Source organism: Phragmites australis, chromosome 1 (genome assembly GCF_958298935.1).
Source record: "Phragmites australis chromosome 1, lpPhrAust1.1, whole genome shotgun sequence".
In the NCBI taxonomy this organism is placed as follows: domain Eukaryota; kingdom Viridiplantae; phylum Streptophyta; class Magnoliopsida; order Poales; family Poaceae; genus Phragmites; species Phragmites australis.
This window is the reverse complement of record NC_084921.1, coordinates 7,102,799-7,126,606: the sequence shown is the minus strand read 5'-3', so window position 1 is coordinate 7,126,606 and position 23,808 is coordinate 7,102,799. Positions and strand designations below refer to the sequence as shown.

General features: G+C 55.7%; 2 protein-coding genes across 2 annotated transcripts; one reads left to right on the top strand and one right to left on the bottom strand.

Annotated features, from left to right (window-relative positions):
* Window positions 1-17,838: 17,838 nt before the first annotated feature.
* Window positions 17,839-21,815, top strand: LOC133899494 (uncharacterized). Its single transcript, XM_062340510.1, has 3 exons — window positions 17,839-19,652; window positions 20,289-20,418; window positions 20,877-21,815. Exons 1-3 carry the CDS (start codon window positions 17,904-17,906, stop codon window positions 21,557-21,559), a joined length of 2,562 nt encoding a protein of 853 aa, XP_062196494.1. The 5' UTR covers window positions 17,839-17,903; the 3' UTR covers window positions 21,560-21,815.
* A 750-nt stretch (window positions 21,816-22,565) lies between these two features.
* On the bottom strand, window positions 22,566-23,606 carry LOC133887352 (uncharacterized). Its single transcript, XM_062327284.1, has one exon. The coding sequence runs from the start codon at window positions 23,444-23,446 to the stop codon at window positions 22,862-22,864; it is 585 nt and encodes a 194-aa protein (XP_062183268.1). The 5' UTR covers window positions 23,447-23,606; the 3' UTR covers window positions 22,566-22,861.
* Window positions 23,607-23,808: the final 202 nt, after the last annotated feature.

The following is a 23,808-nucleotide window of genomic DNA, read 5'->3' as shown; positions in this document are numbered from 1 at the left end:
GGGACCCGAACTTCCCATTGGAGCCGGCGCGGGAGGGAGTAGTCGAGGCTGAGGAGGAGGCCGCCCGGGCAGCGGTTAGGAGTACCGCCTCCGTGGTGGCGGCCGGCTTCAGGCGAGAGGTGCCGCCGCCGCCAGCCCCCGGGGACGACTCGGAGGATTCAGCCGACGCCTCTGCCGCCGACTAGGCCTTCTGTGCCCTCTTTTCTTTTGTTGTAGATGTAGGAGTGAATATTAGGAGTGAACCCTTAGAAAACGCCTTGCATATGTCTTGTGAATATAATGGCAGCTTTTCCTTGGGCTCGCAACTCCAATTTCTCTGTGTGTTTGATGTTTCTTCTGGTGCTCTGCCTGGAAGTCCCGGGGAGTACTCAGTCGGGCCGTTCCCGACCTTCCCATCCCCGAGAAATGAAGTTGTTCCGGTCGCTGGCGTTGGCGCAGCCAGCCCTCAAGCTCTCGCGAGTCCGCACTGCCTAGGTTAAGAAACGAAGACACAGACTCCCTTGCCCGGGAGATAGATCGATCCTGCTCGGAACACGCCGTGCCTAATGAACACTTTTTCACTTTGCGACCACTCAGTTAGTAGAAAGGAGACGTGTGCGGGCGAGAATGTGACCAAGAGTCCTCGCGGTCCTGTGGTGCCCGGGCTTGAAACGGGCCGGACCGAGCACTGACAGCCTGCCCCCGAGACCTGAGCTCCGGACTACCCGAGTAGCTCGAGCGATAGGATTACCCAGGGTACCCGAGGACTCGGTAGTGCTCGGGGTCCATAAAAGCAGACCGAACACCACGACGACCACGAAGGGCTTCGGTCAGACATTATCGCAAGCACGGTACTCCTTTCTACAAACCGCTATGTCGTTCTGGGAAAAAGTAGACACGCGGCAGGGTTTTTGCGTGCAAGGAGACCACCTCGCCGAACAGATTAAAGCGCGAGAGCCCCCGAGAATGACTCGGGAACATAAATTTACTGAAAGCAGACTTGTCTGAATATAACCACTCACCGGACAGCTGTCGGCCTTCCGGCCAACCGATCCAGGAGGGGTGTGCTTCCGAGCTCGGGGGCCCGGGGACTTGATTCTTTCAACGGAGCGCCCGAGGGCCCAAAGGCATACGAGGCTCCTAGGGTCGGGTGGCCTCGACCACCCAAGCCTAAGTGGTAGGACCACCCGAAGACCCTTGGGGCCGACCAGAGACCGGGGCATTGAAGCCCTCGTGGCCGAACTGCTTGTGATTGCCAGCCTGTGACTTGAGAGAGAATATAGAATTTCTTTGTCTGGTGCGCTCTGTTAGTGCGGTACTTACTATAGACTGTCCTCGTTTTTGATCCGAGACCTCTCGAATACCCAAACCGGCGAACAAGAGCGGACAGAGGCATAACCTAGAGGTCCTATGGTTCGGTGGCGTCCGGGTATGACAGACCAGACCGAGCACCGACAGCCCGCTCCGAGGGCCCGAGCTCCGGACTACTCGAGCAGCTCGAGCGATTGGATTACCCAGAGCACCCCGAAACTTGGTAGTGCCCGGGAGCCTGCCACGACACCGAACACCACAGCCTACCATGCCGGACGTAGGTCAGCGGCGACTGCTCGCATGCATACCGATCGGGATTCTTTTGTCAGCGGGAAAAAAGAGAGAGCGAACTTTTTCTCGCACAACCGAGCTCCTCACCAGACATATTAAACATACGGAATCCAGAAAAAGTATTTTGATATAGCGATTGCTTATTGAAAAACTTAATGTGCAATATTTTCAAGGTTGGGTGACATCGACTTACCCTATGGGGCGAAGCCTTCAGACTGCTCGGGCGGGGAGAAGCCCCCGGCCTTACTAACCTGAACCGCGAGCATGACCATCTACGGGTAGAAGCGTCGAAGATGCTCGATGTTCCACGGATTCGGGAGTGGCTGTCCTTCCTCCGTCGCCAATCTGAAAGAACCTGCCCGGGGGACCGCGATCACGGTGAAGGGACCTTCCCACACAGGGGACAACTTATTCATTCCTTCGCGCGACTGGATGCGTCGGAGAACTAGGTCCCCCACCTCGAGAGACCGGGCCCGGACATGGCGCAGATGATAACGCCGCAGACTCTGCTGGTACCGAGCCGCCCGGACAGCAGCACGCCGCCGGCGCTCCTCCAGGTAGTCTATGTCGTCGCGCCTTTGATGCTCCTGCTCACCCTCAGAGTATGCATGCACTCGAGGGGAGCCCAGAGTGAGCTCGGAGGGGAGGACTGCTTCGGCGCCGTAGACGAGGAAGAAAGGAGTCTCCCCGGTAGCGCGGCTTGGCGTAGTCCGATTGGCCCATAGCACGGCTGGCAGCTCGTCCACCCATCCCTTCCCGTGCTTAGCGAGCACGTTATAGGTCCGGGTTTTGAGGCCTTTTAGTATCTCCGCGTTGGCGCGCTCGACCTGCCCGTTACTCCGAGGATGAGCGACTGAAGCGAAGCAGAGCTTGATGCCGAGATCTTCGCAATAGTCGCCGAACAAGGCACTTGTGAACTGGGTGCCGTTGTCGGTGATGATTCGGTTCGGGACGCCAAAGCGGCTAGTGATGCCGCGGATAAACTGGAGCGCCGTGTTTTTGGTCACCTTGATGACTGGGACCGCCTCCGGCCACTTGGTGAATTTGTCGATAGCGACATATAGGTATGCATAGCCCCCGACTGCTCGGGGGAATGGACCCAGAATGTCCAAACCCCAGACCGCGAAAGGCCATGACAGGGGAATGGTATGGAGAGCCTGAGCTGGCTGGTGAATCTGCTTTGCATGGAACTGGCATGCCCTGCAGCGCCGAACCAGCTCGGAAGCATCCTGGAGAGCTGTAGGCCAGTAGAAACCTTGCCGGAAGGCTTTCCCGACCAGCGTGCGGAACGATGAATGGCCACCGCACTCGCCCTCGTGGACCTCAGCGAGAAGATCGCCGCCTTCTGCCCGAGAGATGCATTTCAGGAGGATACCTCCTGCGCTACGTCGGTAGAGATCCCCATCCACAATGGCATAGCGTTTGGACTGCCGAGCAACCCTTTCGGCAGACGCCTCATCCTCGGGTAGGAACTTTTCTTTCAAGTACCCTCGGATGTCAGACATCCACGAGGCATCTTGAGAACATTCGGCGAGCACAGCGCACTCGTCGGATGGCGGCGCCCTGACGGGGCTTCCCACTGAGGGCACCGCCGGGGTCTCCTGAATTGAGTTCGAGGTTTCCCCTTCATCCTGTTCGGCAGGCAGGACGGAAGGCCGTGCGAGTCTTTCTTCAAAGACTCCGGCAGGGACGCGCGCACGTGATGAGGCCAGGCGAGAGAGCTCGTCGGCCGGAGCATTGTCGCGGCGAGAGATATGCCGCAATTCGAGGCCGTCGAAGCGTCTCTCGAGCTTTCTGACTGCAGCCACGTACGCCGCCATTTGAGGATCCGTGCACTGGTACTCCTTGGACACCTGGTTGACGACCAGTTGGGAGTCCCCTTTGACCAGGAGGCGACGAATCCCGAGCCCCACCGCAGCTCGGAGGCCGGCGATGAGACCTTCATACTCCGCCATGTTGTTGGATGCGCGGAATTGAAACTGTACGACGTACCGGAGCTCTTCACCCGTTGGGGAGGTGAGAACCACTCCGGCCCCTACGCCTTTCAGCGAGAGGGAGCCGTCGAAGTGCATGACCCAGTACCCGGGCGCGTCGTGCCCGGGATAGGCAGAAACCTCTTCTGGGACGACGCAGGGGACGGGCGTCCACTCTGCCAAGAAGTCGGAGAGTGCCTGGCTTTTAATTGCTTGGCGACTGACGAAGTGTAGGTCGAACTCCGCCAGCTCTACTGCCCATTTGACAACGCGCCCGGTGCCTTCCCGGTTCCGGAGAATGGGTCCCAGTGGATAAGTGGTAACCACCGAGACTTTGTGCGCCTGGAAGTAGTGGCGCAGCTTCCGGGAGGCGATGAGCACGGCATAGAGCAGCTTCTGAGCTTGGGGATACCTTGTCTTGGCCTCCCGGAGGACCTCGCTGACGAAGTACACCAGTCGCTGTACCCGGCGGGCCCGGATGGTGGCCCCACCCGGGGGGCTGCCACAGCCCCCAGGGTCAGCGGTATGGTCGGGGTTGGCCGGGCATTCGAGCTCGATTCCTTGGCTGGGAAGAGCAGTGTGCTCGGGCTCGACCCCTCGCTCCGGGGGAGCCACGAGGACGGGTGAGTGGTCGGGGGCCTCTGGGAGCTGGGACCCAGCACCCGGCCCTGAACACTCGTCTCGCTCCACCACCAATACTACGCTCACAACCTGAGGAGTGGCTGAAACGTAAAGCAGCAGGGGCTCACCTTGAGAAGGAGCCACCAACACGGGTGGCGAAGTAAGGTACTTCTTTAAGTTGCGGAAGGCCTGCTCGGCCTCCGGCGTCCAGTCAAAATGACCGAATTTCTTCAGAAGCTTGAAGAGGGGGAGCCCTCGTTCCCCGAGCTTGGAGATGAAGCGCCCGAGGGCGGCCATGCAGCCGGCGAGGCGCTGGACTTCCTTGAGTCGAGCCGGGGGTCGCATCTGCTCGATGGCCCGGATCTTCTCTGGATTGACCTCGATCCCTCGGCCAGAGACCAAGAAACCAAGGAGCTTGCCCGCCGGCACCCCGAAGACACATTTCTCTGGGTTGAGCTTGAGGCGGGTAGAGCGGAGACTGTTGAAAGTCTCGGCAAGGTCCTCGAGCAGGGTGGCGCGGTCTCGGGTTTTGACCACGAGATCGTCGATGTAGGCCTCGACGTTGCGGCCAACCTGCGAGTTAAGAGTGATACGAATGGCGCGCTGGAAGGATGATCCAGCGTTGCGCAGGCCGAAAGGCATTGACATGTAGCAATAAGTCCCCACCGGGGTAGTAAAAGCAGTTTTTTCCTCGTCCCCTATGGCCATGCGAATCTGGTGATACCCAGAGTTTGCATCTAGGAAGCACAAAAGATCACATCCCGCAGTTGAATCTACGATTTGATCAATGCGAGGTAAGGGGAAGGGATCTTTAGGACAAGCCTTGTTAAGGTCGGTGTAGTCCACGCACATGCGAAGCTTGCCGTTGGCCTTCGGGACGATGACTGGGTTTGCTAGCCAGTCGGGGTGGAGGACTTCTCGGATGAATCCGGCGTCGAGGAGCTTGCGGACCTGCTCGCGGATAAACTCCTGGCGCTCTGGCGCCTGCCGCCGGACCTTCTGCTTCACCGGGCGGGCGTCCGGACGCACAGCCAAGTGATGCTCGATCACCTCCCTAGGGATCCCGGGCATGTCGGACGGTTGCCAGGCAAACACGTCCACGTTAGCCCGGAGGAAGGCGACGAGCGCGCTTTCCTATTTGCTGCCCAGGTCGCTGCCGATTCGGACAACCTGGGTAGCGCCTTCGCCCACCTCGACCTCCTTCGTTGGAACAGAGGTGTCGGCGGCGAGTCGGGGTCTGGATGAAGAGGGTCCCGGGCCCCCTGAAGAGCCATCAACCTCGGCCTGTGCTGAGACCAGAGCCATGTATGATTGTTCGGCGCAGGAGACGGCGCCGCGGGAGTCGGCGACCACGGAGATAGAGCCTGCGGGGCCGGACATCTTAACCGTAAGGTATGCATAATGCACGGCCATCATGAACTTGGCAAGCGCCGGACGCCCGAGGATGGCGTTGTAGGGGAGAGGGAGCTCCGCAACATCGAAGAGGACGCACTCCGTGCGGAAGTTGTCCCGGCTCCCAAATGTGACAGGCAACTCAACCTGCCCGAGGGGTAGGGAGTGCCCGGGAGTTACTCCACAGAAAGGGAGTGACGGCTTTAGGCGTCGGGAAGATACTTGCAGCTTCTCAAAAGCCTCCTTGGAGAGGAGGTTGAGGCCGGCACCACCGTCGATCAGCACTCTGCCGACCTTAACATTGCAGATAGTGGGAGACACAACCAGAGGTAGCCGTCCCACGGCTGCAGTACTGACGGGGTGATCTGCCATGCTGAACGTGATCGGAGCATCCGACCACCTCAGGGGTCTTGTGGCCTCCTCGCTCGGGGTTGCCGAGCACACTTCGCGCCGCATGACCTTGATGCCACGGCGCGAGCAGGGTGTGTAAGCGCCCCCGTCGATGAAGGCAACCGCATGCTCGGGCTCCTGGAAACTGAGCTCGGCGTTGTTGGGGACGACCTCGGCATCGCCTCCTCCGTGGGACTCGTCGCGCTCCCTCTGGCGCTGCTCCACGAGTCCTTTGACCGTACGACACTCCGTGAGGTCGTGCCATCTGGTCAGGTGTATGGGACACCATTTACCTGGCTCGGGCCCCGCGGGAGCGGGGACCCTCGCTGGAATAGGAGCTCGGCCAAGGGCCGGGGCTCTTGCTGGAGCTGACGCCCTAGCCGGTGCCGGGGCCCTCGCGGGCACAGAGGCCCGAGGAGGAGCCCGAGCAGGGGCCCTGACGGGGCGCCGATCGGCACCCGGCCGACGCTCTTGCCGGCGATCGGGCTCTTGCGGCTCCCTGTGAGCGGGGACTTGGGCCAGCTCAACGGGAGCGGCCTCGCGCTTCCTTCTCTTTTTCTTTTCCCGCTTATCAGAGCGGGAAGAACTTGGCTGGTCGGAAACGGGGCGAGGAGCATGCTATGCCCTGGCCTCCGCAGCCTTGGCGCACTTATCGGCCAGTGCGAAAAGCTCCGCAGGGGTCTCGATCTCGTGCGTACCTAGCTTCTCGAGCATCCGCTCATCACGGACGCCCTGCCGAAAAGCAACAATAACAGCATGGGGGGCCACTCGCGGAATAGTATTGCGAACCTGGCTAAAACGCTGTATAAATCGCCGTAGCGTCTCCCCTTCCTGCTGTTGGACGGCGTGGAGGTCGCACTCCAGACCGGGACGTGCGAACGTGCCCTGAAAGTTGGCCACGAATTGGTGGCACAGGTCATCCCAGGAGCTGATAGATCCTGGGGGTATGTTCATAAGCCAAGAGCGGGCGGAACCCCTCAAGGCAACATGAAAATAGTTTACCATCACCTTTTCGCTGCCTCCGGCCGCTTGGACGGCCGTCGTGTAGATCTGGAGGAACTCGACGGGGTCGATGGACCCATCGTACTTCTCCGGCAGCTCGGGGCGGAACTTGGAAGGCCACCTCACCCGGCGGAGCTCGGTGGTGAAGGCACGGCAACCGGTGCCGTACCCCGCAGCACGAGCGGGGGTTCTTGGTGGCGAGAAGCGGCGAGCCGGGGATCCCCGGTGGTCATGCGCCGGGAGAGAGGAAGCCTGGTCCTCTGCCCCAACCCCCTGCCGGGTCTCCCGCTGACGTTCGAGAGTGACTCGGGCATCTTCGTGGCCCCTCCGCTCGTCAAGGTGCAAACGAAGGTCCCGGGCTCCGGACATGGCCAGGGGGACGGCACTCCGCCTGGAGACCCCTCGGCCCGTGCGGGTGTTGCCCGCGGAGGAGCCGGCTCTGGCGGCGCCATGCTGAGAAGTGGCGCGAGGACTCCCGGCCTGCACCTGGCGACGAGCAGTGCCGACCAAAGCGACGACGTCTTGCATCCACCGGCCTTCCGGAGTGTTTGGCGTGGCCTGAATGGGCGGGTGTCTGAGGAGAGCTTGTGCTGCAAGCAACGCGCTCCCTGGGCTGGCCTCACTGAAAGCGAGCCTGCACCGAGGCGGCACCCGACGTGGTCCAGAGGCAGACCTGGCGGCCGGGGTCCCGACCACCTGCTGGGGGTCGGAAAGTACGTTGGCAGCGGCGGCGGCGCTGATGGGCCCAGCGCCTTGATCCCCTTGGGCGGGAAAAACCGCACGCGTGGATGGCGGCTGCCGCGGGTACGCAGCAGCGACGGGGCTTTCTTCGTGGGGCAGCGTTCCGTTACTGGAAGTGGAGCCGGAACGCTGGAGACGGTGCCCACCTGCCATCTTTTCCTGTGGAGAAAAAAGTGAAACAAACAATCCAGGGATATTCCCCCCTACCTGGCGCGCCCGCTGTCGGAGAGTGAACTCCTGTCGCAGGGATCCCGAGAGACCCCTTTTTAGAGATTCGGCCGGGGGGATGATCCTGGAAAAACTTGTTTGGGAAATAAGCGGGAACGGAAATAAATGCGATGGCTGGCGGGAGACGATCACCCTAATGCAAGAAAAAGTGGGTACGCCGGGTTTTTAGACAGGTTCGGGCCGCACGGAGGCGTAACACCCTACTCCTGTATGAACACTATATTTATCCTTGAAGGGAATTCTTCAAGGAGGTATCTGGTTCTAAGGTGAGAGCTGTTTACAAAGAGCTTGAGGCTCTTATGTTCTAGCTTAACTTGAGCTGGTTCGAGTGTCTGTCGATCTATCTTTGGCCTGGTTCGTCGGAGATTGTTGGTCGTCTGGTGGTCGGGGGCCTTTTTTTCCTTGCTTTTAGTGTTCTCCATCCTTTCCTTTTATAGGCGCGCCGACCCCAACATATCCTGAATGGGAAAGAGGGGACGCGAATGCCAAGGTGCCACGGAGAAAGGCGCAATCATTTCATTTTGGCGAAGTGACAGGGGCGGTGGAGAAATGCGGCGCGCATTCGACCACCAGCCGCTGCGGAAGCCTCGGGACGCCCTAAAAGGGGCCCACCGGTCAGCCTCAGAGGTGCCCAGTGCGCCCACCCTGTCTTGTTCTTCTGCCAGGGCAGGGTGGCAGGCGGAGTGCTTCGATTCTGGCAACGTTATCCCGAGGCACCTGGATGAAACAGGACGGGACCCGTGCATTTAATGGACCCACGGCCCCCTGCTAATGCATGGCAGGGTCTGACACTGGGGCGTGGGCAGCTGAGAATGTCAGGATGTCAGGATGTCAGACCGCGCGTGCCTATTAAATGCGGCATTGGGCCTTTGACTGGATGACACCCTGACGACGGGACCCTTCGGGTCGTTGAATGATCTTGCGCGAACCTTCGGGGCACCGAGTCCTCGGGGGCTGCCACGTGCAGCCCCGAACACTCTCTCCCGAGCACTTCGGTGGGACCTTCGGGGCACCAAGTCCTCGGGGGCTGCCACGTGCAGCCCCGAGCACACTCTCCCGAGCACTTCGGTGGGACCTTCGGGGCACCGAGTCCTCGGGGGTTGCCACGTGCAGCCCCGAGCACTCTCTCCCGAGCACTTTGGTGGGGCCTTCGGGGCACCGGGTCCTCGGGGGCTGCCACGTGCAGCCCCGAGCACTCTCTCCCGAGCACTTCGGTGGGGCCTTTGGGGCACCGAATCCTCGGGGGCTGCCACGTGCAGCCCCGAGCACTCTCTCCCGAGCACTTCGGTGGGACCTTCGGGGCACCGAGTCCTCGGGGGCTGCCACGTGCAGCCCCGAGCACTCTCTCCCGAGCACTTTGGTGGGGCCTTCGGGGCACCGGGTCCTCGGGGGCTGCCACGTGCAGCCCCGAGCACTCTCTCCCGAGCACTTCGGTGGGGCCTTCGGGGCACCGAATCCTCGAGGGCTGCCACGTGCAGCCCCGAGCACTCTCTCCCGAGCACTTCGGTGGGACCTTCGGGGCACCGAGTCCTCGGGGGCTGCCACGTGCAGCCCCGAGCACTCTCTCCCGAGCACTTTGGTGGGGCCTTCGGGGCACCGGGTCCTCGGGGGCTGCCACGTGCAGCCCCGAGCACTCTCTCCCGAGCACTTTGGTGGGACCTTCGGGGCACCGAGTCCTCGGGGGCTGCCACGTGCAGCCCCGAGCACTCTCTCCCGAGCACTTCGGTCTTAGTAAGCCCCGAGCACTCTCTCCCGAGCACTTCGGTCTTAGTATTTGGACCCTGCAGATCATCAGGGAACTAGGGTGCTCGGGAACCAGAGGCGGCGGCCCCGAGCACCTTCTCCCGGGACTTAGCTTTTTCTTACCTCGCAGGGTGGTGACATGTGGTGGATAGCCGGCCTGGCCTCGGGACTTAGGGACCCCTGGTTCTGAATATACCGACACCGGCGTACCCACTTTTCCTTGCATTAGGGTGATCGTCTCCCACCAGCCATCGCATTTATTTCCGTTCCCGATTATTTCCCACACAAGCTTTTCCAGGATCATCCCCCCGGCCGAATCTCTAAAAAGGGGTCTCTCGGGATCCCTGCGACAGGAGTTCACTCACCGACAGCTGGCGCGCCAGGTAGGGGCCCGGTCTCTCGAGGTGGGGGACCTAGTTCTCCGACGTATCCAGTCGCGCGAAGGAATGAATAAGTTGTCCCCTGTGTGGGAAGGTCCCTTCACCGTGATCGCGGTCCCCCGGGTAGGTTCTTTCAGGTTGGCGACGGAGGAAGGACAGCCACTCCCGAATCCGTGGAACATCGAGCATCTTCGACGCTTCTACCCGTAGATTGTCGTGTTCACGGTTCAGGTTAGTAAGGCCGGGGGCTTCTCCCTGCCCGAGCAGTATGAAGGCTTCGCCCCGTGGGGTAAGTCGCTGTCGCCCAACCTTATAAATATTGCACATTAAGTTTTTCAATAAGCAATCGCTATGTCAAAATACTTTTTCTGGATTCCGTATGTTTAATCTGTCTGGTGAGGAGCTCGGTTGTGCGAGAAAAAGTTCGCTCTCTCTTTTTTTCCCCGCTGACAAAAGAATCCCGATCGGTATGCATGCGAGCAGTCGCCGCTGACTTACGTCCGCCATGGTAGGCTGTGGTGTTCGGTGTCATGACAGGCTCCCGGGCACTACCGAGTTTCGGGGTGCTCCGGGTAATCCCATCGCTCGAGCTGCTCGAGTAGTCCGGAGCTCGGGCCCCCGGAGCGGGCTGTCGGTGCTCGGTCTGGTCTGTCATACCCGGGCGCCACCAAACCATAGGACCTCTGGGTTATGCCTCTGCCCGCTCTTGTCCGCCGGTTTGGGTGTTCGAGAGGTCTCGGGTCGAAAACGAGAGCAGTCTATAACAAGTACCGCACTGGCAGAGCGCACCAGACAAAGAAATCCTATTTTTTTCTCTTAAGTCACAGGCTGGCGATCGCAAGCAGCTCGGCCACGAGGGCTTTAATGCCCCGGCCTTTGGTCGGCCCCAAGGGTCCTCGGGTGGTCCTACCACTTAGGCTCGGGTGGTCGAGATCACCCGACCCTAGGAGCCTCGTATGCCTCTGGGCACTCGGGCACTCCGTTGAAAGAATCGAGTCCCCGGGCACCCGAGCTCGGAAGCACATCCCTCCTGGATCGATGAGCTGGAAGGCCGACAGCTGTCCGGTGAGTGGTTATATTCAGACAAGTCTGCTTTAAGTAAATTTATGTCCTCGAGTCACTCTCGGGGGCTCTCGCGGTTTAATCTGTTCGGCGAGGTGGCCTCCTCGCATGCAAAACCCTGCCGCGTGACTATTTTTTCCCAGAACGACAGAACGGTTTGCAGAAAAGAGTAGCGTGCTCGCGATAACGTCTGACCGAAGCCCTTCGTGGTGGTCGTGGTGTTCGGTCCGCTTTTAAGGACCCCGAGCACTACCGAGTCCTCGGGTGCCCTGGGTAATCCTATCGCTCGAGCTACTCGGGTAGTCCGGAGCTCAGGTCTCGGGGGCGGGCTGTCAGTGCTCGGCCTGGCCCGTTTAAAGCCCGGGCACCACCGGACCGCGAGGACTCTTGGTCACATTCTCGCCCGCACGCGTCTCCCTTCTACTAACTGAGTGGTCGCAAAGTGAAAAAGTGTTCATCAGGCACGGCGTGTTCCGCGCGGGATCAATCCATCTCCCGGACAAGGAAGTCTCTGTCTTTGTTCTTAACTTAGGCAATACGGATTCGTGAGAGCTTGAAGGCCGACTGTGCCAGTAACAGCGATCAAAGACAACTTCATCCTCGGGGACGGGAAGGTCGGGAACGGCCCGACTGAGTACTCCCCGGGACTTCGAAGTAAAACATCGGAAGAAGCATCGAACACATAGAGAAACTGGAGTTGCGAGCCCAGGGAAAAACAGCCATTTAATATTCACAGGATACTCCCAAGGCATTTTCTAAGGGTTCACTCCTACATCTACAAACAAAAGGAAAGAGGCTACAAAAGATCTAGTCGGCGGCAGAAGCATCGGCTGAATCCTCTGAGTCATCCCCGGGGGCTGGCGGCGGCGGCACCTCTCGCCTGAAGCCGGCCGCCACCTCAGCGGCGGTGCTCCGGACCGCTGCCCGGGCGACCTCCCCCTCAGCCTCGACCACTCCCTCCCGCGCCGGCTCCAGTGGGAAGTTCGGGTCCCTGCTTCGGTAGCAGGCCAGGACGTGCTCGGCCACGGCACGTGCCAAGCCACGTCCCTCCCGGGCAGCAAGTTCCTGGACTGCCCAGGGCAGGGTCTCGAGGCGCTCGCAGACCTGCTGCAGCCCCAACACTTGTCGTGCGGGGCCGTCGCCCTTCTTGTCGTCGACAAGCCGTCCAAGACCACCCTTCTCCACGGCCCGTCGCATCCGCCGGAGTATGTCCTCCAGCAAATGCTCGAGGTTGACCCGCGAGACAAAGGCAGTCTCGATTTTCTCCTTGGCGGCCCGCAGCTGTGCCTCGAGTCCCTGGTCCCCGGCCGGACCGGGAGCACCGCCAGCCGCGGTGGGGACGGCAGCCTGCTTCGTCTTGGCCACCATCTCGGACAAAGCGCGTTCGCGCTCGGCCAGTTCCGCCGCCCCCAGATCCCAGCTCGCGCCAATCTGGGTCCTGGTGATGTCCTCCGGCCCGGTGTAGAACCAGCTCGGCCGGGCCCGTTCTCGCAGAGGCGCCAACCGACGACGCAGAAAATCCGCCACCACCATGACTGAGGTCAGCCCGCCCTCGCGCAGTTCCAGAATGCGCTCCAGCACCGGCTTCAGCCTCGCATCTTCTGGTGGCGGCGCCTCCCACGTTGATCGCCGAGGTTCCGCCGCCTTCTCTGGCAATTCGAGGTGCTCGTGGGGGTCGATGTCGACGAAGAACCAGTCCCGTCGCCATTCCTCCCACTTGCTGCGCATCACCTGGGGAATGTAATGGTCCCCCAGGCCTTCCCGGAGCCGAAGGTTGCAGCACCCCGCGACGTCCGCCGTGGAGTGCCCCCTCTTCTTCCCCACTGGCCGAAGGACGAAGAAGTGGCGAAGCAGCGTCGCCGACGGCATCACCCCCACGAACATTTCGCAGAGATGCGCGAAGACCGCCAACGCCACGACGGAATTGGGGCTTAGATGCACCAGTTGAATGCCGTACGTCTCCAGCACTTGCAGAAAGAAGGCGGAGAACGGCGGCACTAGCCCCGCCGCCACGAAGGAGGTGAAGAGGACGGTCCGCCCAGGGACAGTCGTCGCCGGCGTCAGAGTCGCCGGCCTCACCGCCACAGCACCCTCCTGACCCTCCGGCACCAGCAGCTTCCTAATCTTATCCGCCGCCTCCTCGTTCCTCAGACGAGACTCCGGCAAGATGCTGTCCGAAGTTTTGTCCCGTCGTCCTCCTCCAACCCTCGTCATCTCGGCAAGATGGGGGATGTTTTTTGGTGGTGAAAAGAGAGAGAAGGGAGAATGCTCCGGTCGCCTGGGAGTTTCCTGAGGGCTTCGGAGCACGAAGAAGGCAAGTGCAAGAGAGCGTAAAAAGGGGAACGGACCGATCCGTTCCCCCTTTTATATCTCAAAATTCGAAAACTGCCGCCCGAACGGTTCGCTCGGCGAAGCGTCGCCTCGATCGGCGCAACTGTCAGGTGAATCTCCCGCCGATCGCGCGATGTCAGCGATTGCCAGGCGTATTTTCCTCGATCTGCGCGGCAACCGCGCGTGCCGCCCGGATGGATATCATACCCTTCGGAAATTGTGTGGACACGCGTCCACTCATTTTCCGGTTGGAACATACTTGAGGTCTAGGTCCGCAAGGGCCACCCCTCGAAAGCTTGCCACATGGCGTCCGCGCCAGCCTTGGCCTCGGTCACGACGAAGGGCCCATTCGCAGTCTCCGTCCCATCGGCTACCAACGGGCCCGGGGGCTACTGTCGGTGTATTTAGAACCAGGGGTCCCTAAGTCCCGAGGCCAGGCCGGCCATCCACCACATATCACCACCCTGCAAGGTAGGTAGAAGCTAAGTCCCGGGAGAAGGTGCTCGGGGCCGCCGCTTCTGGTTCCCGAGCACCCTAGTTCCCCGATGATCCGCAGAGCCCAAATACCAAGAAGGAAGTGCTCGGGAGAGAGTGCTCGGGGCTGCACGTGGCAGCTCCCGAGGACTCGGTGCCCCGAAGGTCCCATCAAAGTGCTCGGGAGAGAGTGCTCGGGGCTGCACGTGGCAGCTCCCGAGGACTCGGTGCCCCGAAGGTCCCATCAAAGTGCTCGGGAGAGAGTGCTCGGGGCTGCACGTGGCAGCCCCCGAGGACTCGGTGCCCCAAAGGTCCCACCGAAGTGCTCGGGAGAGAGTGCTCGGGGCCGCACGTGGCAGCCCCCGAGGACTCGGTGCCCTGAAGGTCCCACCGAAGTGCTCGGGAGAGAGTGCTCGGGGCTGCACGTGGCAGCCCCCGAGGACTCGGTGCCCCGAAGGTCCCACCGAAGTGCTCGGGAGAGAGTGCTCGGGGCTGCACGTGGCAGCCCCCGAGGACTCGGTGCCCCGAAGGTCCCACCGAAGTGCTCGGGAGAGAGTGCTCGGGGCTGCACGTGGCAGCCCCCGAGGACTCGGTGCCCCGAAGGTCCCACCGAAGTGCTCGGGAGAGAGTGCTCGGGGCTGCACGTGGCAGCCCCCGAGGACTCGGTGCCCCGAAGGTCCCACCGAAGTGCTCGGGAGAGAGTGCTCGGGGCTGCACGTGGCAGCCCCCGAGGACTCGGTTCCCCGAAGGTTCGCGCAAGATCATTCAACGACCCGAAGGGTCCCGTCGTCAGGGTGTCATCCAGTCAAAGGCTCAATGCCGCATTTAATAGGCACGCGCGGTCTGACATCCTGACATCCTGATATTCTCAACTGCCCACGCCCCAGTGTCAGACCCTGCCATACACTGGCAGGGGGGCGTGGGTCCATTAAATGCACGGGTCCCGTTCCGTTTCATCCAGGTGCCTCGGGATAACGTTGCCAAAATCGAAGCGCTCGGCCTGCCACCCTGCCCTGGCAGAAGAACAAGACAGGGTGGGCGCACCGGGCACCTCTGAGGCTGCCCGGTGGGCCCCTTTCATGGCGCCCCGAGGCTCCCGCAGCGGCTGGTGGTCGAATGCGCGCCGCATCTCTCCACCGCCCCTGTCACTTCGCCAAGATGAAATGATTACGCCTTTCTCCGTGGCACCTTGGCATTCACGTCCCCTCTTTCCCATTCAGGATATGTTGAGGTCGGCACGCCTATAAAAGGAAAGGATGGAGAACACTAAAGAAGGGAGGAGAGAGCAAGAGCCCCCGACCACAAGACGACCAAGAGACCAGACAACCAACAATCTCCGGCGAACCAGGCCAAAGATAGATCGACAGACACTCGAACCAGCTCAAGTTAAGCTAGAACAGAAGAGCCTCAAGCTCTTTGTAAACAGTTCTCCCCTTAGAACCAGATATCTCCTTGAAGAATCCCCTTCAAGGATAAATATAGCGCTCATACAGGAGTAGGGTGTTACGCCTCCGTGCGGTCCGAACCTGTCTAAAACCCGGCGTACCCACTTTTCCTTGCATTAGGGTGATCGTCTCCCACCAGCCATCGCATTTATTTCCGTTCCCGATTATTTCCCACACAAGCTTTTCCAGGATCATCCCCCCGGCCGAATCTCTAAAAAGGGGTCTCTCGGGATCCCTGCGACAGGAGTTCACTCTCCGACAGAGAGTGAGTGAGAGAGAGAGAGAGCTGCCGAGTCACGGGTTTTTTAGTCCCAAGTGCTGAGTCGGCAAAGTGTGTCACGCTGGACGGATGATGTGTTCCAAAATTGGGGTGGAACCGCCGTGGGAGTGTTTTATGTCCATATTGAGCAGTTGGAGGTCGTGAAGTGCCCGATTTATGAGTTCAGTGTTGAAAATCAAACTTTTGTGATAGTTCGAGGATGTAAAATAAACTTTTCCCTTTGACTAATCATGTACTGCTTCTGGCTCCTGCCAGCCAGCCAGTGTTGTGTCGCAGACACCAGTGTCAGGGCGAGGAAAACGATGTGCTCGTGCCTGTCACCTGCTTGACTTGTCTGCTCTTTAATCTTTTTTTAGTAAATTGTACAAAATTATAAGTATTATACTATTTATAATATAAAACTATAAGTATTATGAATAATAAAATAAAACTACAAGTATTGTGCACTAATTTCACACCAAACCTGATTTTAATTAGATTCACTAAAAAATAATCTTATATTTCTCCAAAAATACTAGAACTTTTTATACGTATTTCATAATCCATGTGCAACTTATTTTAATTAAACTCACCTAAACAGCATGTGTAAAATTTAAACTAAAATCCTTTAAAAAGATTACTTTTATAATTCCTAACAATTGTTAGGACTTTGAATAAAATTATAAAAATATGAGAAAATTTACTAATATTTTTCTTATATGATAAATTAATTTTAAAATTATTTTTAATTCTAGTTATATGATAAAAAAGTGAACTTTCTTCTAATTCACTGATGAGCACCTGCATCCATGCACACGCGGGCGGAGGTCGTCTCGACGCTAGCTCCTGGGCCGTATCCGGTGGCCATTACGTCCTTGGTATACATGAAACACACAGCGGCTTTGCAGTGCCATTTAGCATGCCTATGTCGTGATAGTAATGGAGAGACTGGACGAATTTTTTTTTCCCTCTCCTGTCGGTGGTCAGGCATCTAGCTTTTTGACCCATTAATGGATTTTTCCTTCAACTCCTTTTGCTTTTCGGCATTGGGATGTTTTTGAATCTTTTGACTGAGGAAAATCAAAAAGGAAAATTGAAAAGCCACCTATTTCTCCACTTAAGCCCTATGAATACATGAATATATTACATAAGATAAAAGTGGATAAATAAATGTTATCATAATATTTATTTTGTATAAATATACACCTATAATACTTACTGTATCATCTTAAGTCTTAATATTCATCAAAATATGACTTACTATTCATTAGTCACACACTAATAATATTATTAGTTAGATATCGGTCACACGCCTAACCAAGCCGTGACCATTGTCCTGTACTCGACTGTCCACACTTCTAGCGCACGAGTGCACACGGCGTTTCCTCCCTCCCCTATTTCCCCTAGTCCTCCCAAGAACCGGTCCATCCTCCGCCTCACTTCCTGAGCTGAGCTGCACGAGCGGAGAAGGTTGAGGGTGATTGATTGGCGGCACTTATGATCTTGGCTCCGTGATTTATATAATCTTAAAAGATAAATATATTTGATTACTCATGTATATTGTTTTAGTTTAATTTAGTGATACAAATATATATACGTAGAATGGTTTGGCTGAACAGATATAGGTTATTTCATCCGCTTATATAAACAAATTTACATATCAGTATTATAAATTCACTTTAATACGGATAATCTATAAAAATATCAACTCTTACATCCACTCATACGATCTTAAATTTAATCAACCAAATAAAAATTCAGCTCTACCTATTTAAATATATACAACCAACTAAATATTCTTCTCTACCATACCTTTACATCAACTCAATTTATTTACTTTTAACCTAAAGTAACCTATATACAATTCATACCAGTAACAAAACATACGAACTTCCGATCACACCTTTGAAACCCATTTGGCTTCCCGGCGACGCGTCCCTCTCACTTCCGCGTCGCGCCCACACGACCTCCTCCCACTGACAATAGGGCCCGACATACCCGGAGCCCCACTCTGTCATCGCCTACACTGCCCTCCGTGCACAGACCCGGTCGCCTACACCTTCGCTCCGACTGGCAAGTGGGACCTGCATCCCTGGACCTTCCTCCTCGCGCGCGCGTGCCGAGGTGGAGGAGTGGCGCTAGCTGCCGTTGCGTTCCAGCTACGACAACTTTCTACCCCCGAATCGAAGCATGGGTCGGTAAAAAGACGGGAAAAGCGGAGTGACACGGCCTGACACGGGAGACGGAGAGGTCGAGTGCCCGAGTGGCACGAGAGGGATCGATGAGCAGCCTGGCCATTGTGGAGAAGAAGCCGCCGTTCAACGGCGGCGGCTGCGCGGGCGGCTTGCCGTTCCACCTCCTGGACTGGCACCGCCGCCTCGCCCGCAAGCGCAGGCTATTCTCCCCGCGATGGATCCTCCCCTGGTCCCTCCGCTCCTCTCCCCGCAGGCTCCCGTGCCCGCCTCTGACCCCGCCGCCGTCTCCAGCACCGCACCCGGCCACCGGCGCCGATGGAGCCGCTCCGGGCGTCGTCGCGCGCCTCATGGGCTTGGAGTCCTGGCCCGCCAGCGTCGGCGGCCCCGCCGCGCCGCCGAGGCCGCAGAAGCAGAGGAAGGTGGAGGCGTCGCCCCTTGACAAGGACTCGGCGGTGGTGCTGGTGCTGCCTACGAGCCGGCGTCCTCCCGCCCCCGCGCTCGCGCCTGCGACTGCAACGCGAAGCCACCACGGGGCCGACCTGCCGGCGAGGAGCCCGAGGCGGACCCGTCTTGTGCACTCGGCGCCACCGAAGCTACTGGAGCCGGGCGAGCGCGCGAGCTCGCGGGCAAGCGCCAGGCTGGCCCTCGCGTACGCCTGTTCTTCCCCGCAGCACCGCAATGATGGCCATTCCGGCGCTTTGCTTCAAGGCTCGGGTATGGCCGATGACTTCCTATCTCGCTCGAATACCCTGTCGTTGGAGCGTTCCACACGGGTACAGCCTCCTGTTCTTCCGGCAGAGACAGAATGTGACGGCGCTGCTGTCTCGCGTAGGCACAAGAAGCACTCCATTAACAATGCCGACGTAGCGACTAGCACTAGTACAGTAGTGTTGCCAAGAATGAATTTTGGTGGTGGAAACATGAGTAAACGCAGCTCTGATATGAATGCCAATGCCACGCGCAAAGAGAATAGAGTAACAACTGAGGTAATGCGCACTTGTGGCAGGATTAGATCAACCGGTGCTGCTGTTCAAGTTGGAGATGAGAGGTTGTTGCGCAAACGAGCAACACCTACTCGGAATGAGGTTTCCGGCATTGTCGAATCTGGGGGCTTGGCTGGTTCAACGTGCCCCGTTGGGCGTGCTCGTGAATTGGCATCTGCTGGTAGGAGGGTTGCACACAGTGGTTCTGGTCCAAGAAGAGAGTTCATCCGTTCGATCACAGGACAAGGGAGCACCCCCTGCAGAGATGTGATTAACCGAAGTGGATTGGCATCCACTAGCAGGATTTCAAGCAATGAATCCGGGCCAAAAAGAGGATTGCGGAAGAAGGTGGGGTGTGATGCAGCTGCCAATAACAGAGAGGATAGAAATGCAGTTGCATTTGCCTCTAGATCATCAGTGAAGTCAGTGGCCAGAGCTTCGTTGCACAACAGTGTGCCAAAGAGTGGGTGCCCAAGTAGACTAGCACCTGATACAACTTGTGCACGAATGCCGGCTGTAGATCCAAAATGTATGGAAGTCTCACCTTCTATTATGGCGACCTCTGAGAAAGATGAATTTAGTAGACTGTTGAAAGCAAAAATTAATGAGCTTGGCATGTCTGATAGGATTGAGTTTACACCAAGTGATGCACCTTCAGGAAAATTGACTGCACCAGTGCTGCAAGAGCTCATTTCTGCCCTTAGTAATGACATGAACCCTTCTACATCCCTTAGTAGCAACTACTCTGATGCATCAGGACCCTTAAGTAGCAATGGAAATGTTGGCTGCATTGATCGATCAGGTTATGCATTCTCCAATGACCGATCGCCTGATTTTCAGAAGTTTTATCAGGTCAGTTTAGAGCTTTTGATTTGTTGTTACCACGGAAGTGTTATTGTTACCACTTCTTATTTTAGAGCTTTTGATTTGTTGTTACTTGAGCGAATGCTGCTTTGATCGATCATAATCATTGATAATTGATTTTTTTTTTCATGCCATTTCTTTTCCAATTTGATCAGTACATGGGTGGTAAATCTATCTGTGCACGCATCTATTTATAAAGTTTGTTAAACAACTGTTCCACAAGCATTCTTATGCCTAATTGTCTTTGAAGTTTTCTGGTCCACATGCAAAAGATTAGATCAATATATTTTTGGTGCTGTTAAATCTGTTGTCATTACGAACCATTCTTTGATATGCCTTCGACAGTTGTGAAATGCATTGGAAATCCTTTTGTAGAAATGGCCAACTCATTTGCATCCACATCCTTTCCTTACTTTTATGGAAGTCCGGAATTGTTCATTTTGTATTCATCAACAAAGTTGTTTTAGGTTGAGAGGGCTGTTGAAGTTTACTGAATCGATTATGTGCTAAATTGGTAACTTTCATAATAAAATTTCACCACCGAATTAATGACTTGTATCCATTGTTTGAGTTGGGGTTACTGTTCATTGATAACTATTTGATCCACTTCTATTTTATATACAGGGTGAGCAAGATATTGATTCTTCTGTGACATCTATGAACAATGAGCCCAAACAGCCGAGTCCAACATCAGTCCTCGAAGCATACTTCTCAAATGATACTTCTTCTTTAGGAAGTCCGGTTGAAAAGAATGGTAAACATTTACCTTGAATGCTGCATTAGATACCTATTCTTGTTTGCTTGAGTACTTGGGCTCTGTGGTTGAAGTTATCAAATGTATTGCAGAAAGCTCCAATAAGAAACTAAATTCTGCCGACCTTAAAACTTATCAGTTTAGTGTGTGCCTTGAATGATATAATGCCAATTGAATGTCATGTATGTCAACGCTTAGAAATAAGAAAAAACAACATGCATCCATCCCAGGTGGGAATGCTTAGTTATTGTCATTCAGAATGTTAAATAGTCTACATGTTCTGCAAAAAAGATGCTTATAATTGGATGCTCTCTAAATACGGTTGATAGTGTTCTGTTTAAAATAATTATGAGTGGCAGAATGTACTGTGCTTGTAAATATTTGGCATGCCTAAGCTTTGTTCGTGTAATTTTGGCTGTACTCGTGTATTGATGACCTCTACATCTCCTTGCTTGCAGAAGGTAAAGACTTATTTGTGTCAATTGAGAACAAGATGGAAGATCTCTTTAATTTAGAGTCTAACATTGTAGATTTAGCAATGTCAATTGACACAAGGAAAACTGGTGCTGAAGAAATACTTCATAGCAATGGCAAATTACCATGTATACAGATTTTTTTTGCACGTGATTTCAAATTCTTAGAATCCAGGCTCCACAGCATTGGCGAAGCAATTTCAAACGCTGAACTGTTTTTAGGCAGTAGCCTGCATAGCACAACATCAGGCCTTGCACTCCATCCTTTTATCATCGAAATGCTTGAAAATACTGTGGATGTGTTTGGTGGAGAAGAGAGCTCAGATCTTACAGAAGATAAGAAGTATCAATGTACCAACTTCTTATTTGACTGCATTGTAGAGTCATTGGATTTGAAATTCTGCAATTTCGGCAAATGCGGATACAAGGCTTGGTTGAAATCGCCTCTCAGTTTGAGCAAAGATCTGTTGAAGCGCCAGGTATTGGAAGATATCAGCAACATGAGGGAATCAAGTGGGACTGCCCTTAGTCGAGTTGCTGAGAAAGAAGTGGACCAAGTGACTGCCAGGTGTGATGCAAGTCGGGTTGAAGCATTTGATATTTGCATCGCAATTGAGAACGACATACTTGAGGCGCTCGTTGGTGACTTTGCATTCGACCTATGGTGAAATGGCCTGTTGACTGTTTTATGTGTGATATTGAGTATTGACATCTTTGGACTTCTGCTCACATGATCATGTATAAATAAGATACTGCAATATGCTTGTATTCCTCTGCCGTAAATTTTGTAGAGTCATGTAAGATTCCAGTTATTTACTACCCTTTTGTATGTTCTAATGGAAACGTGCTAAAGTTTGAACGTATGTCCCATTTTAACTCTTTGTGAACCTTTTCTTCACCCCTTTTACCCAACTAAGGCATTGTAAGCGAAATTCTTTTTTTTACCTTTTTATTCTGATATTTTAATACTAATCCCTTCGAGACCTTCAAGACTATTTTCTGGAAGGGTTTCGCAATCGTGGGTGATGGTTTGACATCCTGTTTTTATGGTTAGTTCTTGAAAATATAGTCTGGCATGATTTAATATTAAAATATTAGAAGAACGAAAAAGCCACTTTTTGCTGGATCTGTTGCTAAGCATGAATTGGGAGACCGTTAGATTCTTAATATTCCCACAAGTTCTGCTCTGGGACCCCTCAATCTCAATATGCAATTTTAGGCGACCAAAATGCTTTTCAGCATCATGCTGTCGTGATTTTCGAATGAGTTTACCACTACACGAACCGGAAATGATATTTGATGCATTTCCTGGATGTGTCCATACCGTCAACTGTTAAGTCAAGTAGAGCATAAATTGGCAGGAAACATGAAAGAAATAGAGAACAAATCAGCGCCAGTTCTCGAAGCAGTTTCTGTCAAAAGGCCTCCTCGATTAGCTTAATTTATCCAGGATACAAGGCACTCGATCTTCAGCTGTTCTTCAGCTTATGTCTTTGCTGCGGTTGTTCTTCAACACACTATATAGTTGGGTCTTTTCCATGATTTGCTCTGCCACCTACTCTGGCCGTTCCTTTCCGATTTCGAAATAAAGAATCCATGAACAGCATTTCGAGATAAAGAATCCATGAGCAACAATTCAAACAGAAACTAGTATTCGTGCCAAGACAACAAGGATAGCGCCAATGCAAATTCACCGCAACTCCAAACACTGCACAAACCAACACCACAACACAATGGATACAGCAGGGGAGACGAAGATCTCCCCAGACTCCTCTAACACTCTCACCTCCGTAACAAATCCACACCTGACGAGACAACGGTAACACGAACGATGCAAGAAACGAAGACGAACTTGACCAAACAGCAGCTAAGATAGCAGCAGCGACAGTTAATTCTACCCAAGAAGGAAGCAGTAGCAGGCTAGCAGCAGCAACCGGACGCCACACGGACGAGCAAAACGGGTGGAAGACCTAGAGGAGACGCTGGACCAGAGACCTCTGCCTCTGCAGCCTCATCTCCTCGTAGAACCGCTCGATGAACCGCTCCGCCCGGCCGTCCACCTCCTCGTCCCCCTCCTCCTCGGCATAGTCCTCCTCCTCCTCCTCCTCGTCGTAGGCAAAGGCCTCCTCGTCACGTCCCCACTCCAGAGCCGGGGCCAGCACTTCCCACTCCCGCGCGTCGACGTCGGCTCGAGGTAAGCCGTCCAGCACGGCGACGTCGAGCTCGTCGCCGCCGCAGAAGAGGGAGGCGAGGATCATCCTGGCCCTGCCCCGACGCTTCTTGGCGGCGGCCCTCCGCCAGGCCGTGACGCCGGGGGGCGGGCAGGGGAGGAGCGGGGAGGAGCGGGAGGGGGAGAACTGGTACTCGCCGACGTAGGCGTAGTTATAGTGGCGGAAGGGCTTGTAGCAGTGACGCCTGGCGGCGGACGAGGCGCGCTTCTTGAAGAGGAGGAGGTTGCCCTTGGCCTTGGATATCGGGGTGAGCGGCATCGCCAGGATGGCCATCGCCCTGCCGAGGATGGGCTTGGAGCTGGAGGAGGAGGAGGATCTCGGCATGGCCGGCGGCGGATACTCAGCGTCTCAGCCTGCCTGCTTGGGTGGTCAGTTCCCTCTCTTTCTCACATTCAAACGGGCAGAGCAGGCGAAGCGATCGAGTTGGTTGCTGTGCGGGGTGAGGGGATTTTATGGCGCTGGGGCTCGGGCGCAGCGGCACGGGTTCTGTGCAGCCGCTTCCTGCCGCTGGATCCTTCGTACACGAAAGTTATAGGTCATGTATCGTGGTGCGTCTTTAGCAGCAGTACTGCCTTTCAATCATTGACTTGTCAATGGCGGCTGGGAGGATGGTAATTGTCACGTAAAGCCACTTTCAATGCAAATGTTTTGGAGCGATGTCTATTCCCTCTCACCTCATAGGGACA